At 46.4% G+C, this 15,179-nt stretch overlaps 1 protein-coding gene across 3 annotated transcripts; it reads left to right on the top strand.

Annotated features, from left to right (window-relative positions):
- The first annotated feature begins 258 nt into the window (after nt 1–258).
- On the top strand, nt 259–14,881 carry DUS3L (dihydrouridine synthase 3 like). Of its 3 annotated transcripts, XM_032799531.2 has the most exons (13): nt 259–396; nt 2,914–3,220; nt 3,809–4,420; nt 5,533–5,574; nt 5,727–5,879; nt 6,266–6,382; nt 7,950–8,015; nt 8,105–8,215; nt 9,195–9,291; nt 11,033–11,108; nt 12,522–12,710; nt 12,834–12,962; nt 14,687–14,881. In XM_032799531.2, the coding sequence occupies exons 1-13, from the start codon at nt 356–358 to the stop codon at nt 14,757–14,759; spliced, it is 2,013 nt and encodes a 670-aa protein (XP_032655422.1). In that variant the 5' UTR covers nt 259–355; the 3' UTR covers nt 14,760–14,881. The 3 variants fall into 3 exon arrangements, 2 of the variants coding, with proteins under 2 accessions (XP_032655422.1, XP_032656992.1); XM_032801101.2 differs by lacking the exons at nt 12,834–12,962; nt 14,687–14,881 and adding an exon at nt 10,348–10,487 and having other exon boundaries at nt 321–396; nt 12,522–12,609; XR_004376701.2 differs by lacking the exons at nt 12,522–12,710; nt 12,834–12,962; nt 14,687–14,881 and adding an exon at nt 9,713–9,873 and having other exon boundaries at nt 321–396.
- The last annotated feature ends 298 nt before the right edge of the window (nt 14,882–15,179 follow it).

The raw sequence follows: 15,179 nt of genomic DNA, 5'->3' as shown, positions 1-15,179 counted from the left end.
GTGCTGCCAGGCCAGCAGCTGGGGCAATGTCTCAGGGTCACCTCCCACTGGCTGCTGGGCAGCCCCCTTGCCCCAGGCCCGCCCCTTGCGCCAAGCCCTTAGCTTCGCCTGGGGCTGCTGCACCCTCCGCCCCATGCCTGTGCCTGGACCTCTGAGCCCGCAGACCAGACCATTCTTACTAGCCAGGCCACATGGTATAACCTGCCCCACCCCCCCACATGGTACGGTCCTTCTCCCTTGTTCCCTTCCTCTCAAGCCGGCCCCGCCCCCGCCCCTCGCGGGCGCGTGACCCAGGGGCGCTCGCGCCCGCTCTCGTGGGTGGAGCCAGCGAGGGAGCCGGGGCCTTGCGCGCGGCATGGAGGCGGCAGCGGCCGGCGTGGCGCCCATCAGAGCCCAGTGAGTACGGGCCGCCCCCGCCCCCGCCCCCTCACGCCGGCGGGCCAGAGCTCGCCTCACAGATCCCCAGGGCCCCCTTCCCCCGGCCCCCCCGCTGAAACCTCCCAGGTCCGCCCCCTCAGCCCCCGAGCCCCCTTCCCCACAGCCCCTCAGGGAACTCCCCCTGAGAACCTCCCCTCCTCTGCCCCCTCAGGGGACCCTAGGCCCCCCCCCCACACCTCAGGGAACCCCCCGACCGCCTCCTGCCCTGCAGTGGAAAACCCCCCAAGACCTCCCCAGGGCCCCCCTTCCCCCTGCCCTCAGGAACACCCCGCGAGACTCTCCCAGGGTCCCCTTCCTCTGCCTCCTATTTCTACCCCCTGGGAACCCCCCCCCCCGAGCCCCAGTCCCTCAGGGAAGTCCCCTGCTCCCTGAGACCTCTCCCGGGTCCCCTTCGTCCTCCCCTGGGAACCTCCTCAGGGTCCCCTTCCCCTGCAGCCTCAGGGAAACCCCCAGGGTCCCGTTCCTCTGCCCCCTCTCCTGGGAACCCCCCCGGGGTCCCCTTCCCCTGCCCCCTCTCCTGGGAACCCCCCCTCCACTAAGTCATCTCCAGGGAGCCACCCCAGAGACACCCACCATTCCCAGCCCCCCTCTCTCCTTCTCAGCACCTCTTTCCTGTGCTACCCCAGGAGCACCTCCCCCCCCCAGCATCCACCTTCGCTGGCTATCCCAGGAGCCACCTGCTCCCTTCATGCAAACTGGTTCTGGCCTTTGGGTGCCTGATATGTGGTTGATGGAGCCCTCGGGGCCGCAGAAGTTGGGTGGCTTTGGGTCAGGTGCTCTGGGTTCCCAGGCTGGAGTGACTCACTTGGAAGGCTGCATCGCTCGCCTCTCCTGGAGGAAAAAAAAAAAAAATCAGTTATTTAGTGACTTGGTACTTAAAAGAAAACAATCAGCAACAGAGGACCTGCTGTGTTGTTAAAATACCATAGTGCCTTTCCCCAGGCTGCCCCCGTGACAGATGGCCCCTGGAGTCCCCATCCCTCCACTCATCCTGCATGACTTTGTGAGTTGAGGTAGTTAAAGCAGCTGGCCATTCAACACCCAGCAAATATCAACAGGTGCCTTTGACACAGACAGTATCATAATTTGTGGGAAAGCTCATAAGAGGCCTTGCAAACTACGGAGAGAGCACAAATACGGGAGAACTGGAAAACGCTAGGGGCCTTGTGACTTGCCCTGGATGAGTTAAGTTGCTGTCCTGCACTTACCAGTCAGTTAGGGAAACCTGCGTGAGAGACTACAGCAAGCTTTGTGAAGTTACGTATTTAAAAGTCAGTACCTAAATAAAAGTGGTGACATTTTCAGAGGTCATGAGCACACACAATTATCATTGAAGTCAGGAAGAGCTGAAGGCGCTTGGCACTTCTGAAAATCACACCACTTTTATTTAGGTACCTAAAGATGGATTTTTGGTCCACCTTTGTGTTTTAGGAAACCACCCTAAAGTATCCTCAAATGTTCAGTTTATAACGCTGCCCCACCTCCATTAAGCAATCAGTCTTTTGTCAGTCTTGTGAATAAATTTTTGTATTAATAGTGTAGCCTGGAGGCCTCAGTCAAAGGTTGGGGTCCTGTTGTGCTGTACACTGTACAGTCTCTGCCCCAGTAAGCTTGTAATCAAGGATTATGACAAAACATAATAGGTGGAAGAAATGGACAAACTGGGAGGAGAGGGTGTTGATAAAGTTGGCATAAATGGTCACTTAGACAAGTTTCACTGTATTTTGCTGCTCTCTATAGAAGATGCTAGTAATAAAGGCTGTCTGTTCTACTTATGAAGGTGGTGCTTCCTCAGTTTTTCAATGGCTTCCAACCCCAAAAATCTACCATAGAGATGAGGAATACACTGTACATCAGGCCTCATCTTTAATGCAGAGAGGCAGTACGCATGCTACAGGCAACAGCCTACATCACACTGGCTTAATCCAAGTGGTCTGGGAGCTGTTTTGTTCCTAGATTCCATGTCCACACTGAACATGAGGCAAGCTATAAACTGCCCTATTTTCGCACAGTTGGGGATTCCCAGTGGATCTGTTTCCTTTGCCAGTTATCCCGCTATTCTGGTATAAGGGGAAGAATACAGTGGAAGGGTGACCTGAGCTCTGTTGTACCTGACCACCTGCTGGATCACCTGTCATCCGCAGTGCAAGTTAGAGTAGGACCTCTCTAACTGTCCACTGTGTCTTGTCGTAGCCTCAGTGTAGTGGAGAACTGGGGCCCTAACTTGGTTTTCAATAACTCTGTAAGCCCGGTGTCTGTGGAGCAGATAAAAAGACTAGCTCAAGAATGATCCTACTTCACATTTTGCTTTGTGGCATCTCTGTGGTCAGAAAAGTTAATACTGGTTTTAATTTCCTTTGTGCAGAATATGCTTCTTTCGGGCTGCCTGTTTTCTCATCAGTAAACGTTGCTGTGTAACGTAGCACATGTCAAATGATCTGTCAGAAGTTTAATGAGAGCACTCTTGCACTGTAGGTATCTCACCTCGAAAGAACAGTTCCATGCTTATCTCAAAGCAGAAAGGGAATCCAGGAATCAGGAAAACAATCAAGATGATGGGGAGGAAGATCCTAGTAGCAATGACCAGACAGAACCTCCAGCAAAACAGATGAAGCTAGATGGTGGTGATCAAGTTAGGAAGCAAGGAAGCCAAGAGGAAGTTTTAAAAGAGGAGGAGAAGAAACCCCAGGAACGGAAGAGAGCCAGAGGCCAGAATAAGAGTCGGCCATGTATGAAGCCAAAGCACTATGAAAAGGATAGGCTGTGCCAATCAGTAATCCAGGTAAGTGGTTGGCTATGGTTGGCAACTTCAGGTTCTTTAGATAAGAATATCTTTAGCTGTAAAGCACCTAGCATGCATTTGGATTCCTAATAATATGTCATGAATGAGCCATCTATGTACCTATGGAATGGATGTTACTTATTTTCAGGAGGGGGTAATTCAGCTAAAAAGCCTCAGAGAGCTTGCACTTTATTTAGGCCCTGTCTAGTCTGGTGGTTTTTGTGCTGGCACAACTCCTGCACCCCCCAGTGTAGATGCACTGCAAGAGGGTAATTCGGAATATGCACTAGTTCAACATATCCCCATAAGTCACTGGGGTAAGTTGTATGAGTGCAAGCCCCATTTTGCATTGATCCAGTGTGTCTACATTAGGAGCTTGTATTGGTGAAGTTGCACTGATGTTTTACGCTGATGCTAGTTTCTCTAAACTAGACAAGCGATCAGGAATGGTCAGTGTGTGTGTGTGTGTGTAACTGAAGTCCATGGAACTCCTCCTAGAAACAAAGCTGACACACACAGTAAAAATGAGCCATTTACACAGAACGGGTTTTGGTGGTTTTACATTGAAAGTGTGTTTTGTCATTGAAGGAATGTGCAGAGAAGTGCTACTTTGGCTCACAGTGCCGCTTCCTGCATGATGTTGGGGAGTACATGGCTGTGAAGCCCTCAGACCTCGGGGATAGCTGCATACTCTTCAAGACCTTCGGAAAGTGCATTTATGGAGTCACATGCCGCTTTGCTAGGGCACACCTGGGGGAGGACTACAGGAATATCATTAATGAGGACCTTGTAAAGCAGTGGGAAGGGAAACCACTGGTGAGAAACAGCCTCAGCAAAGAGCTCCAGCAGCGTCTGCGCAAGAAAAAAGTTTGCTTTGACAAATCCAGTGAGTACCTTAGTCACTTGGGCAAGCCCAGCAGCACAGGCAATGCAGGAAACAAGGCAACAGGCAACTCAACAGAGGAGGAAGGGATGACAAACTGCACAGCAGCCAAAGGGAATGCAGAGGGCCTGGATGTCCTGCCTCCCGGAGAGGAGGCACCAGAATGTCTCATAGTGTCAGAGAAGGGAGAAGCTTCTGAATCAATGGTCCTGCAGAGTTCCTGCCTAGCGAATGCATCAAAGGATTCCACTCTCAAAACAATAGGCACAGTGACAGATGAAGATGTTATTAAACTGCGACTGTGTGAGAAAAAAAGAGTAAGTGCTAAAGCTGAGGATGGGGTCCTATTCTGTGGGTGCATGAGATACTGGGCAACAATCAAGTAGTTTTAAAGCTGCATTTGAAAAGCCTCAGCCGGGGTGTCTGGCAATCTTGACTGAGGTGAGTGTAGTTGAGGTGCCAGAGGTGCTGGTGAAACACTCCTTGTGTACATGCCCTTAGTCCTTGGGTGGAGGAAAAGTCTTTCTGGTTCTGCATTAAAACAAGAAAAAAGGTTTTTACGTGTGGGGTCATACTACAGTGGAGGTTGGTATCTCAGACCCCTAGTGAGGGGAGAGGCCTCAGTACACAGCTATCTAATGATGCTGTCTACTGTGATTAAAGAACTCCTAGGTCTCTGGTCTGAGCCTTTGGTTTAAAATGTATTTCAGTGATTCTCTCTTTATAAACCGAGTAACCCCAATTATCCAGCCTGAGAGTCAGAAAACGGCTGCCACCCCCATGTGCTGCAGCATGCATCATACGTTGCTCTCCTGCTTATCCAAAACCCCTTTACCCCCTTCATCCGAGTTTTGTTCTCAAACATGGTTAGACAGTTAATGATTTGGACCTTTGAAGGTGGTGATGTTAATTATATTGTAATAAATGCTTTTCAGGTCGGCTGTTCAGAAAAACATTTTGTCTTGCTCATGTGAAAACCACCTAGCTCTGCTTGATCTGAATTCACCTGGCACGTGCCTCAGGATCTTTAAGAGGAAATGTACCTAGAAAGGCTGTCAGGCTAAGAAAAAAATCATTGCTCTCCAGAAAAACCAGCTCCCTTCTCTCTTTCTTGTACCACCTACTGTTACTAAAATGTTGTTTTTCCCCATTTCTATAGCTCTTTTTCACTTCACTCAGCTAGGGCAATGAAATAGATGAGTCAGTTTAATTTTCTAGTCCTCCTGCCCTAGCGCAGTGCTGCAGTGTGGGGTTTCAAATGCTGCAGAGGAATGCTTAATTTAAAAACATACTGTTTTCATGGAAACTAAAAGGAAATGTGGTAAATTCTGTAAAAGCTAGACTCCCAGAGTGTGTCTAACTGAAATTCCCCACTTGGCCTTCACTATTTTAGCACTTCTAATATGCTTTTCCTGTGTTTGTTTTCCAGTTGGATATCCAAGGCAAACTCTACCTGGCTCCCTTAACAACGGTAGGTAGAATAGTTCTAACAGAATGTGTTTTTTTCCACTTGTGAAAATTGGCTGTAAAACCACTTTGATGAGATAAGTTCCTCACGTGAGTGGTGCAGGTCAAAAATGTTGCCAGTATGTATCCTAACCCTCTTGTTGCTCTGGGTTTCAGTGTGGTAACCTTCCTTTCCGGAGAATATGTAAGCGTTTTGGAGCAGATGTCACCTGTGGAGAAATGGCTGTGTGCACAAACTTGCTCCAAGGCCAGTCCTCTGAATGGGCTCTCTTGAAGCGGCACTACACAGAAGATCTCTTTGGAGTGCAGGTCCAATATCATCACTTCATAGATCATCAGGGTTGGAAGGGACCTCAGGAGGTCATCTAGTCCAACCCCCTGCACAAAGCAGGGCCAATCCCCAGACAGATTTTTGCCCCAGATCCCTAAGTGTCTCCCTCAAGGATTGAACTCACAACCCTGGGTTTAGCAGGCCAATATGCAAACCACTGAACTATCCCTTTTCCAACGATGAGGGAATCCAGAAACAACTCATGTATTTCTTACTTGGGAAACATCGTCCACTGGGCACCTGCAGGGAGTAACTTTCCCTGTGGGTGAACTGCCCTTGTGTCTTTAAGCTGAGACTCAGGCTTTTTTTTTTTTTTGGAGAGGTCAGCTCATTTTGGCTGAATCTGTCCTGTTTTCCCTTTCAGCTGGAGGGAGCATTTCCAGACACTATGACCAGATGTGCAGAGCTTCTGAACCAAACCATTGAGATGGATTTTGTAGACATCAACGTTGGATGCCCAATAGATCTGGTGTATAAGAAGGTAACATTTAACAATATCCTCCATCCTTTCTCTGAGTAGGTGTCTTTCCTTTGCTTTGCCTCCCAAACCCTTGTCTGTTCACAGCACTACTTACATGTTGCCGCTGCCTGTTCAGTCTAAGGACCATTATTTCTACACACAGAGTAACCTTCTCTATTCCAAGGCTTGTTTCAATGACTTTATAGCAAATGTGTTCATCTTACAAATAGTAAGATGGCTTTTTCTAACTGTCAGCACTGCAAACTCAGCCTGGGATCTGAAAGTCAAGCTTAGGTTTATTCTGAATCCTGCAGCATCTCATCAACAAATCATCTTCAACTGGAACCTAGGTCTTAGAAAATAAGGCCAGAAGGGACCATTTACTCTGCCCTCCTGTACCACACAGACCATGGAATTTCAACCAGTTACTCTTGTAGGGAGCCCAGTAACTTGTGTTAACAATTAACACTAGTTAGTTCTGTTGCAGGTGTGCAAGCCAGGGCAGAATGCAGCTCATGCTCTGTAGGCCCAACACACTAGTGAGAGCTTATTTTGTCAGTGACCTCAGCAGCCACAGCCCTAAATTTTTCAATAGATCTGCCCCTGGTGTAGAGAGAGGTGCAGTTTGTAGAGTGGCCTTTCTGATGGTTGTCCCAGTTTCAGGGTTAACTGCACCTTTGACACCCCTCCACCCCAGCCTTCCTCCAGGGCTTCCACTTGAAGGTTTCAGGCTTCCTAGCTGTCACCTTTCTCATGTGGAGACCTGTGTCTCTTTTCCTCCAGATGGGTGTTTTAGGCTTGCAGTCCCTCTGTACTTCACTGTGATTTCCCCAACAAGTCTGGCTGGGGTCCAGCATCTGTGATTAACCGTTCTCCAGGTGCTTCCACAGTGTATACCAGTTGTCAGCCAGCTGACACAAAGCAACCAACCTATACAGAGCAAAATACATTTTTCTCTGTAATGCTTTTGCCCTGAGAATAACACACAAAAAACAATAAGTCCCTATCTGCATCTTTAAAAGCTTACCAGAGGTCAGCCACCAGTCTTATGGCTCTTGGGGCACAGCAAAGTGTTTCTAACCCTTCCACAAGGCTGAGGTCCCCCTGTGGACAGAAGGTCCTGTCCATTTGCTGAATCAAAAAGAAAGCCCTGTGTCAGTTTAAACTCAGCCTTTTTATACCAAAAGCTCTTTTTGTCTGTTCCTCTCTGGAAACCCCAGTTTGAGCCAGTGTGTGTGAGCTACTTGCAGGGATAGTCCAGCCTCTCTGGGGTTGTTTTAATTTCGCCTTAATTACTCACCACTGTTTTTAGTTCCTGGAGGAACTGTGGTAATGCTCCCACCCTGAGCTGCATACAGACCTCAGTCCAGAATAATGCATAAACCGTTCCTATACGTCGTACAATATCGTCCCCCAAAGCTACAGCATGCAGTTGCTCTATCTGTCAATCTTGACTGCCCTTCAGGATGAAAGTGCAAATCTTCTCTAGTTTATAGAAGTGAAAGGCAGCTGTCTGGTTAATTTCAGCAAGGTTCTTGGGTTAGGTGAAAATACAAGGATCTCTGACTGTGCCTGTTTTATCCCATAGGGAGGTGGATGTGCCTTAATGAACCGTTCCAACAAGTTTGAACAGATTGTCAGAGGAATGAATTCGGTGAGTAGCAGGCATCCCTTGCCTGAGAAAAACAAGCTTCCAAACAAAACTCTTTTCTCTGGTTTAGCTTTACTGCTCCCTCTCTTCAGGTTCTGGATGTTCCTCTGACAGTGAAGATAAGGACTGGTGTGCAAGAAAAAGTCAACCTAGCTCATAAAGTAATCCCCAACATCGGGAAGTGGGGAGCTTCCATGGTCACGGTATGGGCCCCTTCCTGTGTTTGATGTCAGGAATTTGGCCAGAATCCATGATGCTTTGTCTGTCATCATTTAAGTGCATCTAGTCCAATAATCCTTTCAGTAGTGGCCTGTGCCTGATGCATCAGGATAGAGGCATGAACCCAGGCATCTGTGCAAAGTTGCATTGTGAGGGGAGGAGAATATTTAGAGAGAAATGGTACAGAGGGTTTGAAACGTCAGTTTTGGTCATTGGGGGTAACATACAGAGCATAGGGGGACATCATTATTTTGGTATTGGACAGCACATAGCAGATACAGTCTGCAATGTCCCCAATGCGGGGTGTATGGTGGATGGGATCAAGATACAGTCAGGCAGTAGTGGGGGTACATCACTCATACAGGAGGTTACAAGCAGTCATGAGTATAAATAAGTTGGCTGGGTAATGGGGACAGGATGACCCTCACATGGTGGAGTTCAGTTTGGTTGGTTCAGGGCTCAAGGGATATAGTCCAGTAGGGGGGGTTTATAGGTCTCTTCCCCCTTGTGGGTGCCCGGAGTCATGCCGGCTCACTCTTGGTATTGGCGGTGGCCGGTGATGTGCTCTGTGTAAATGTCTCTAGACCATAAAATAGTGTCTGAGACCATCAGACGTCTCATGAGCCATGCGTAGCGATGGCCCACCCTATAGGTCCTTACTACTGTGAGGGACACATCATCAATACCACCTTGGTCTCTGTCCACACTGATAATCCCTGTGGCTTCTTGCTCTAGCTTGCAAGCACTGACAATCTTATGTTTGTTCAGGATGTCTTTTTGAATTCTGCTAACCAGTTCCCCTACTGTTCACTGCAGCACTGACCTCTGCAGAATACTTGGTTCTGTGCTATTAAAGCATTTCACTCTCATCCATTTTGAACTTGTTGCCTTTCTTGTAGCATCTCAACCTGGCTGGTTTAGATACTTGGTGAGGTACTAATTGTAACTCTTCTTTTCTGTTAGCTTCATGGCCGATCTAGAGAACAGCGTTACACAAAGGTTGCAGACTGGGAGTACATAGCAGAGTGTGCTAAATTAGCCAGCCCAATGCCTCTATTTGGTATGTTTCTCTCTGTTGATTTTATTTTTTAAACTTTTTAATGACTAGGTTATTTAAAAACAGTTTGTTTCTCTGAAATCTGATCTGTGTATGGTTAAAATATTACTGGTCCAATTAATGTAAGATCTGGTGCCCCCTCCCCAAACTCGCATCTCCTTCAGTGAGATTGTCTTTGTTATTTGTTTGAGAGAAAGTTGAGACCTCAGCACAGTCAGTCTTGGGGGAGGAACAGTGAAGCAGAGAGAGAGAGAACTAATGACAAGTCCCTAAAGTGATGTCAGAGAGGTGATAGATCGTCTGTCACAGTAATGGTTGGCCACTTGGCTTAACATGCAGTTCTGGTCTGAAAAATTACCCAACAGTTCTACTGTGGTATAACTCCATTCAGGTCAATGAACTGACGGATGAATCTCCTCCACAGTCCCCTTGTGTATTCCAAGTCTCATCTACCATTAAACTCCTGTTAGCGTTGTGGAGCCAGGAGGGCTTGGACAGAGTGAGCTGTAGTTCATTCCTGTTTGTGAATCATCAGTTGAATTATTGTCTAACACAATTCTGTCCTCATGCTTCTGAAACCCAAGGGTAAGATAATACAGTTGCACAGGTGTAACAGCAGAATTTGAAAGTTACTGACAGTAGAACTTGACCTATAAAATATTATATACACACACACACGCAAATAAGTGTGTGCATGTCAGTCACCACCACTCGGGTCTGAGAAACAACAAATTGCACTGCAGCTGTGAAAGGCGTCGTTCTCTCCCCCCCACACACTCAAAGACTGTGAAGTGAGGGTCCGATAGGAGGTGAGTCATAGTGATTTTGCATGGCTTGGGGTGCTGCTGGATTCACCGCGCAAGCCACAGGCTGTGTATACTGCACTTTTACTGCCCCATGCCGACCTTGCTGGACTATGTTAACGTGCTCTAGGTATCTAGAGCTAGTCAGCAGGATTCACGCAGGGCCGTCAGAGTGCAACACAGCCCATGGCTTGGGCAGTGAATCCAGCAGCTTCATAAGCTCTACTAACAATCACCGCGGCTTGCCTCCTCTCAGACCCTCACTGCTCAGTCTGTGGAGGAAGAGAAGCCAGAGGGGCAGGAGGAGGCAATGGCAGAAGAGAGGGAACGTACCAGAGGAAGGAGAAGAGGAGGAGGATCATCCAGGAACGAGGTTCAGGCCCAGCACTGACTAAGGTAATTAAGGACCCTAGGAGGCATAGGAGGACAGCTTTCCTAGGGTTGAGCCTCCCCGTCTCTCTGTTTGAGGGTCGGGACTAGGGGGTTCTTGACCTCCCCTTGGCCATAGACAGCGAGGAGTGGAAGAAGAGTTTCTGGTTTCTCTGGGGACAAGGTGAGGTGCTGTTTTCTAAAGGGAGATCAGAGGGGGGAGAAAGGTCCGAAACCTCCCTAATTTTTTTTTATAAATGTTCTAAATGTCTCACAGGAAGCTTGGCATCTCTGAATTGTAGGGCAGTGACACACAAGGCAAAAAACCTGTTGGGACCCTCAGATCCCAGGTTGAATTTTCAAGACTGGCAGTTAGAAAAAATCCTTTTGTAAAGGGAATAAATTTGATCTGTAGTACCTGTGAGAGAACAAACATGGAACCCTAATGCCATTTTACAGGATCGCTTTTCAGAGTATAGGGGCACTTTTGAGTTTCATCCTGGGCCATTTCATTTTGACCTGCTCTTGTGCGCCACTCTAACCTCCTGGCGTCTCTCACTCTCCAAACGCAGGAAATGGAGATATCTTGTCCTACGAAGATGCTAATCGAGCCATGCAGACTGGAGTTTCAGGAATTATGATTGCAAGGTAAATGGCTGCCTTTCCTACTTACTGTTTGTTTGTGAGCTATATTGAAACAGAAATTAAAAAAAAAAAAAAAGAGCCAGTGACAACAAAGGTTTCCTCCTTGACAAGGCTGTTCTTGGAGGCTTGTTATAGTGTATCTGGTATAAGAGAGGACTCCCATTTGAGCTGAAAGCTACAGCGCTATTTGCTACTTCTGGTGTAGCCTTTAAAGGAGGCACCATCAGCTTAGAGAGAGCTGGAAAGTCTCAAACTGGATGGAGCTGTAAGCAGAAGTGCATGGTATTGCAAATGATTCGCAGCCAAACCAGGCTTTTGAGCACATGATTTGGGTGACACTCCTGTTTAATCTTTGAGATAGAAGCTGCTGCTCATAGGGTTGGCATAAATCTTAATCAGCTAGCAGGTTGAAAAAACGCAAGTCTGTTTAGATCCAAAGCTCCAGCCTTGATAATCTCCCTTTTGGATATTGCAATACAGATTAAACTGGTTCTGACATTGGACAGCACAGCACAAGTGATTTTGGGGCCTGGGGAACTTTTTGTCTAATCCCTGATCAGTTTGGCCCACTGGCCTATATCTTATCTGTTGGAGAATTGACCCTGTCACCCCTTCAGAAGCTACTTCCAATTTCACTTCTCAGATCCCAGCCTTAGCGTCACCCTGATGATTAACCTTATGTTTGCTCTGCTCTGATTCTCACTTCTATGGGCTCTTGTGGTTAAAGAACAGACCTGAGTAGGGAATAAAACATTAATCTAGTTCTCTGGCATCTGCTTCCTGTGTGACATTAGCTCAGTCACAACCTCTCTGGGTGGAACTTTCTAAGACTTAAGTGATTTAGAAGCAGGCTTCCTAATGTCTTTCATCCCTCAGGTGTGTAATATATGTATTAGTCAATTAAAAAAAAAAACCCAAACCTCCTGTTATCCCTGAAGTTAAATAAATGCTGGTACATGATTACTTCATGTTCTGTCTTGGCTCTAGGCAGGCTCCTGGAGTATAAATAAATAGGGCACATGAGAAAACACAATAGTTGGGGCTCAGTTATTCCCTCACTTGCCGGGGTGCAGCGTCCAGGGAAATCAGTGGGACTTGATCATGCAAGACGACAGAATGGAGCCCTAAAGGTTGGTCAAGGTGAAAACCAGCAGATTCCCTGAAAAGGCTGGATTGTCTTGTTAGTGGTCAGATTCTTCTGCCAGAGCTGGGTTTGTAGGAGGCTTTAACTAGAAAATGAAATGCAGTCTTCCTGTGCCCACGGGGAGCGAACTCAGTAACACAAATGCTGTCTGGCCCGAGTCCTCCCATGTCTCACATGTACAAGTCTGTAGCTATACTTCAGTTTTATAGTTGGAAAGCCCTGTCTTTGATTACAATCATTTTCCTTTCTGATCCAATCGTGTCTGACCACAGAGGGGCATTGATCAAACCTTGGATTTTCACTGAAGTTAAAGAACAGCGACACTGGGACATCTCTTCCAATGAAAGATTTGATATTCTCAAAGACTTCACCAATTATGGCCTCGAACACTGGGGTTCAGATACCCAGGGGGTGGAGAAAACCAGGAAGTTCATGCTGGAATGGCTGTCATTTTTGTGCAGGTAACATGCTCTCTCAAACATCTTTGGTAGAAACCTTTTTCTTGCTGGGTCTCTGCCTCTACTGTAGTATTTTGTAGAATAATAAAATTCAGTGACGTTTAATATATGTATTTGCATTGTGAGGTATATTCCAGCTGGCTTATTGGAGTACCTACCTCAGAAAATCAATGAGCGGCCTCCATACTACATGGGGAGAGACTATCTGGAGACCTTAATGGCAAGCCAAAATGTGGACGACTGGATTAAAATAAGGTAAATGGCTAACAATTGTCATAAAATAGACAGTTGGTCATAGTGATTTCATCTTGCAACCTAATATTCAAATACCAGATGATGCACAATCATACTGGCACGGAAAGATTATGGGAACTTCATATTTTATCCTGCCTTCTCTCCCCACCTCAATATGAGAATTCTGTAGGGTTGGTTAGGATCGTGTCTACTTCCCCAGCACAGTAAGAGACTGAGTAGAATGGTACAATGCCCTCACTCCAGTAGGTTTTCAGTTAAGCCTTGTATTGCCATATTATCCTCTCCCTGTTTGTACATGCTCACAGATGCCTGTATTGTGATGAGTCTTATCCTAGATGCTAATATAAACCGAGAGGAATTGACACTTCGTGTGCTTCCCAGACCATGATTTGAAGGCTGTTACCAAGGAGGAAAATGTGATTTTTTTTTTCCAAGATTAGTGACTGCACAGTACCCAGTATATTATTTATCTGTCTTGCAGTAGCGCCTAGGAGCCCCAGTCATGTGCTAGGTGCTGTACAAAACAGAACAAAAAGACCACTCCTGCCCCAAAGAGCTTCCAGTCTAGCTAATTCCACAGCTTGTGGAGTTGGTGGACTTTCCCCTCTCCAATCCACTGCAGGTTTTCAGAATTAACGTTAGACTTCAGGAGACTTTTTTCTTGCATCCAAAAGTCTACAGACAATGCTTGAAAAAATGACTCTGCAGACTCTCAGCCCCAACTGAAATGGCATTCTGAGAGTGTAGCCAGCTGCCATGTTCCATCCTGTGGAAACAGAGAAAAGAAGCAAAAGGAATATGGCTGCAGCCTTGTCCTTTTTTCGGGTGGCGGGGGGGATCTAATCCTTGTCCGTTTTGTTAGTATTGGAAACAGCTGCCTACAACCAAGTTACTAGAACTTCTGTATGTTTCAGCCAAGTTTTGTTAATGTCATTTTCCAAGCTGAGCCTTGCAACTTCAGTATCCAGTTAGCTCCTCTGTTCCATACTGTTCACTGGAAGTATGAAAACATTTAAAACTTTATATTTTATTAAAGTGCAAGGAGACTTAAAATATACTTGTCACCTTCAAGGTAAAAAAAAGGAATTAAATACTATCCTGCTTCCAGAAGTGTGGTTATAATGTATACAGTGTGCTCTGCATTCAGGTAGCTTTATATTCATGCCGAAGGTCTATAGTCTGTTGGTACATAGTTGCTCACTCTACTGGCTTTCTCTGCCTACATGTCTTGTGAAAAATAATGATACTGCATTAATAAAACATTGATGTTTTAGGAATTTTGGTTGTAAACATTTTATATACAAGACAACAAATCATAATATTCCTTAATGTGAACTTCTAGTACTTAAATATATTTTTGAGTTCTGTAGTATTGATGGGACAGATCCTCAATTCCATTGAAGTCAATGGGATTACACAGATTTACACCAGCTGTGTCATGTTACACCAACTGAGGGATCCAGTCATTAACATATGAGCACTGTGTCAAGTTCAGCGTAAGCAGAAGGAGAGGTGGAATGGGGAGTTTCAAGACACAAATTCAACTTTGTGAGAATAAGGCATCTGAATGTCAGTGGGAGTTAGGCACCTAAAATTGAAAATCTACCCCCTAGTCCCTACTGCAAAGAGAGCACAGCATGCCATAGAGTGTGCGTTGCATGACTGTCAGTCTGCGGTATTGTCCGAATCTGAATATATTTGAATACAAATCTGTTTTGTTGCAGTGAGATGCTTTTGGGGCCTGTACCTACAAACTTTACCTTCCTGCCTAAACACAAGGCAAATTCTTACCGATAGGACTGATTGGAAGAGTCCTTAAGCAGGCACAGCGAGAGAAGGCAATAGAGTGGTATTTGGTGAGACATGGATTATCTGTCTCTGGCTGCTGGAAATTAAATAAAATTTTATGTTTTTTTTAATGTCTAGTTAGTTTGTCATTACACAATCTGATAACTGGACAAGTGTCACAACTCAGCTTGTTCTGGCTGAGAAAGCTGCCCATCTTCTATCTAAGGATCTCTCTAGCTACAATACTTCTGTGGTTCTCATTACCCATAGTTTCTGAGAACCTCACAATCTTAAATGTGCTCAGCCCTCAGGAGGGTGGGTAGGTTTTTTCATTTCCATTGTAGAGGTGGGGAAACCGAGGCAGAGATGCCAAGTGGCTTGCACAGGTTGTCACAGGAAGTCCATTGCAGAGCAGGGACCTGGACCTCT

Source organism: Chelonoidis abingdonii, chromosome 11 (genome assembly GCF_003597395.2).
Source record: "Chelonoidis abingdonii isolate Lonesome George chromosome 11, CheloAbing_2.0, whole genome shotgun sequence".
Classification (NCBI taxonomy): domain Eukaryota; kingdom Metazoa; phylum Chordata; order Testudines; family Testudinidae; genus Chelonoidis; species Chelonoidis abingdonii.
This window is presented reverse-complemented; position numbering and strand designations above follow the sequence as displayed.

Bases quoted from the DNA above. Each gene is read 5' to 3' on its own strand.
- DUS3L (XM_032799531.2), top strand. From the start codon at position 356: ATGGAGGCGGCAGCGGCCGGCGTGGCGCCCATCAGAGCCCA. The intron at 397-2,913 runs GTGAGTACGGGC...CTTGCACTGTAG, and splicing joins GTGGCGCCCATCAGAGCCCA to GTATCTCACCTCGAAAGAAC. The intron at 5,575-5,726 runs GTAGGTAGAATA...TCTGGGTTTCAG, and splicing joins ACCTGGCTCCCTTAACAACG to TGTGGTAACCTTCCTTTCCG.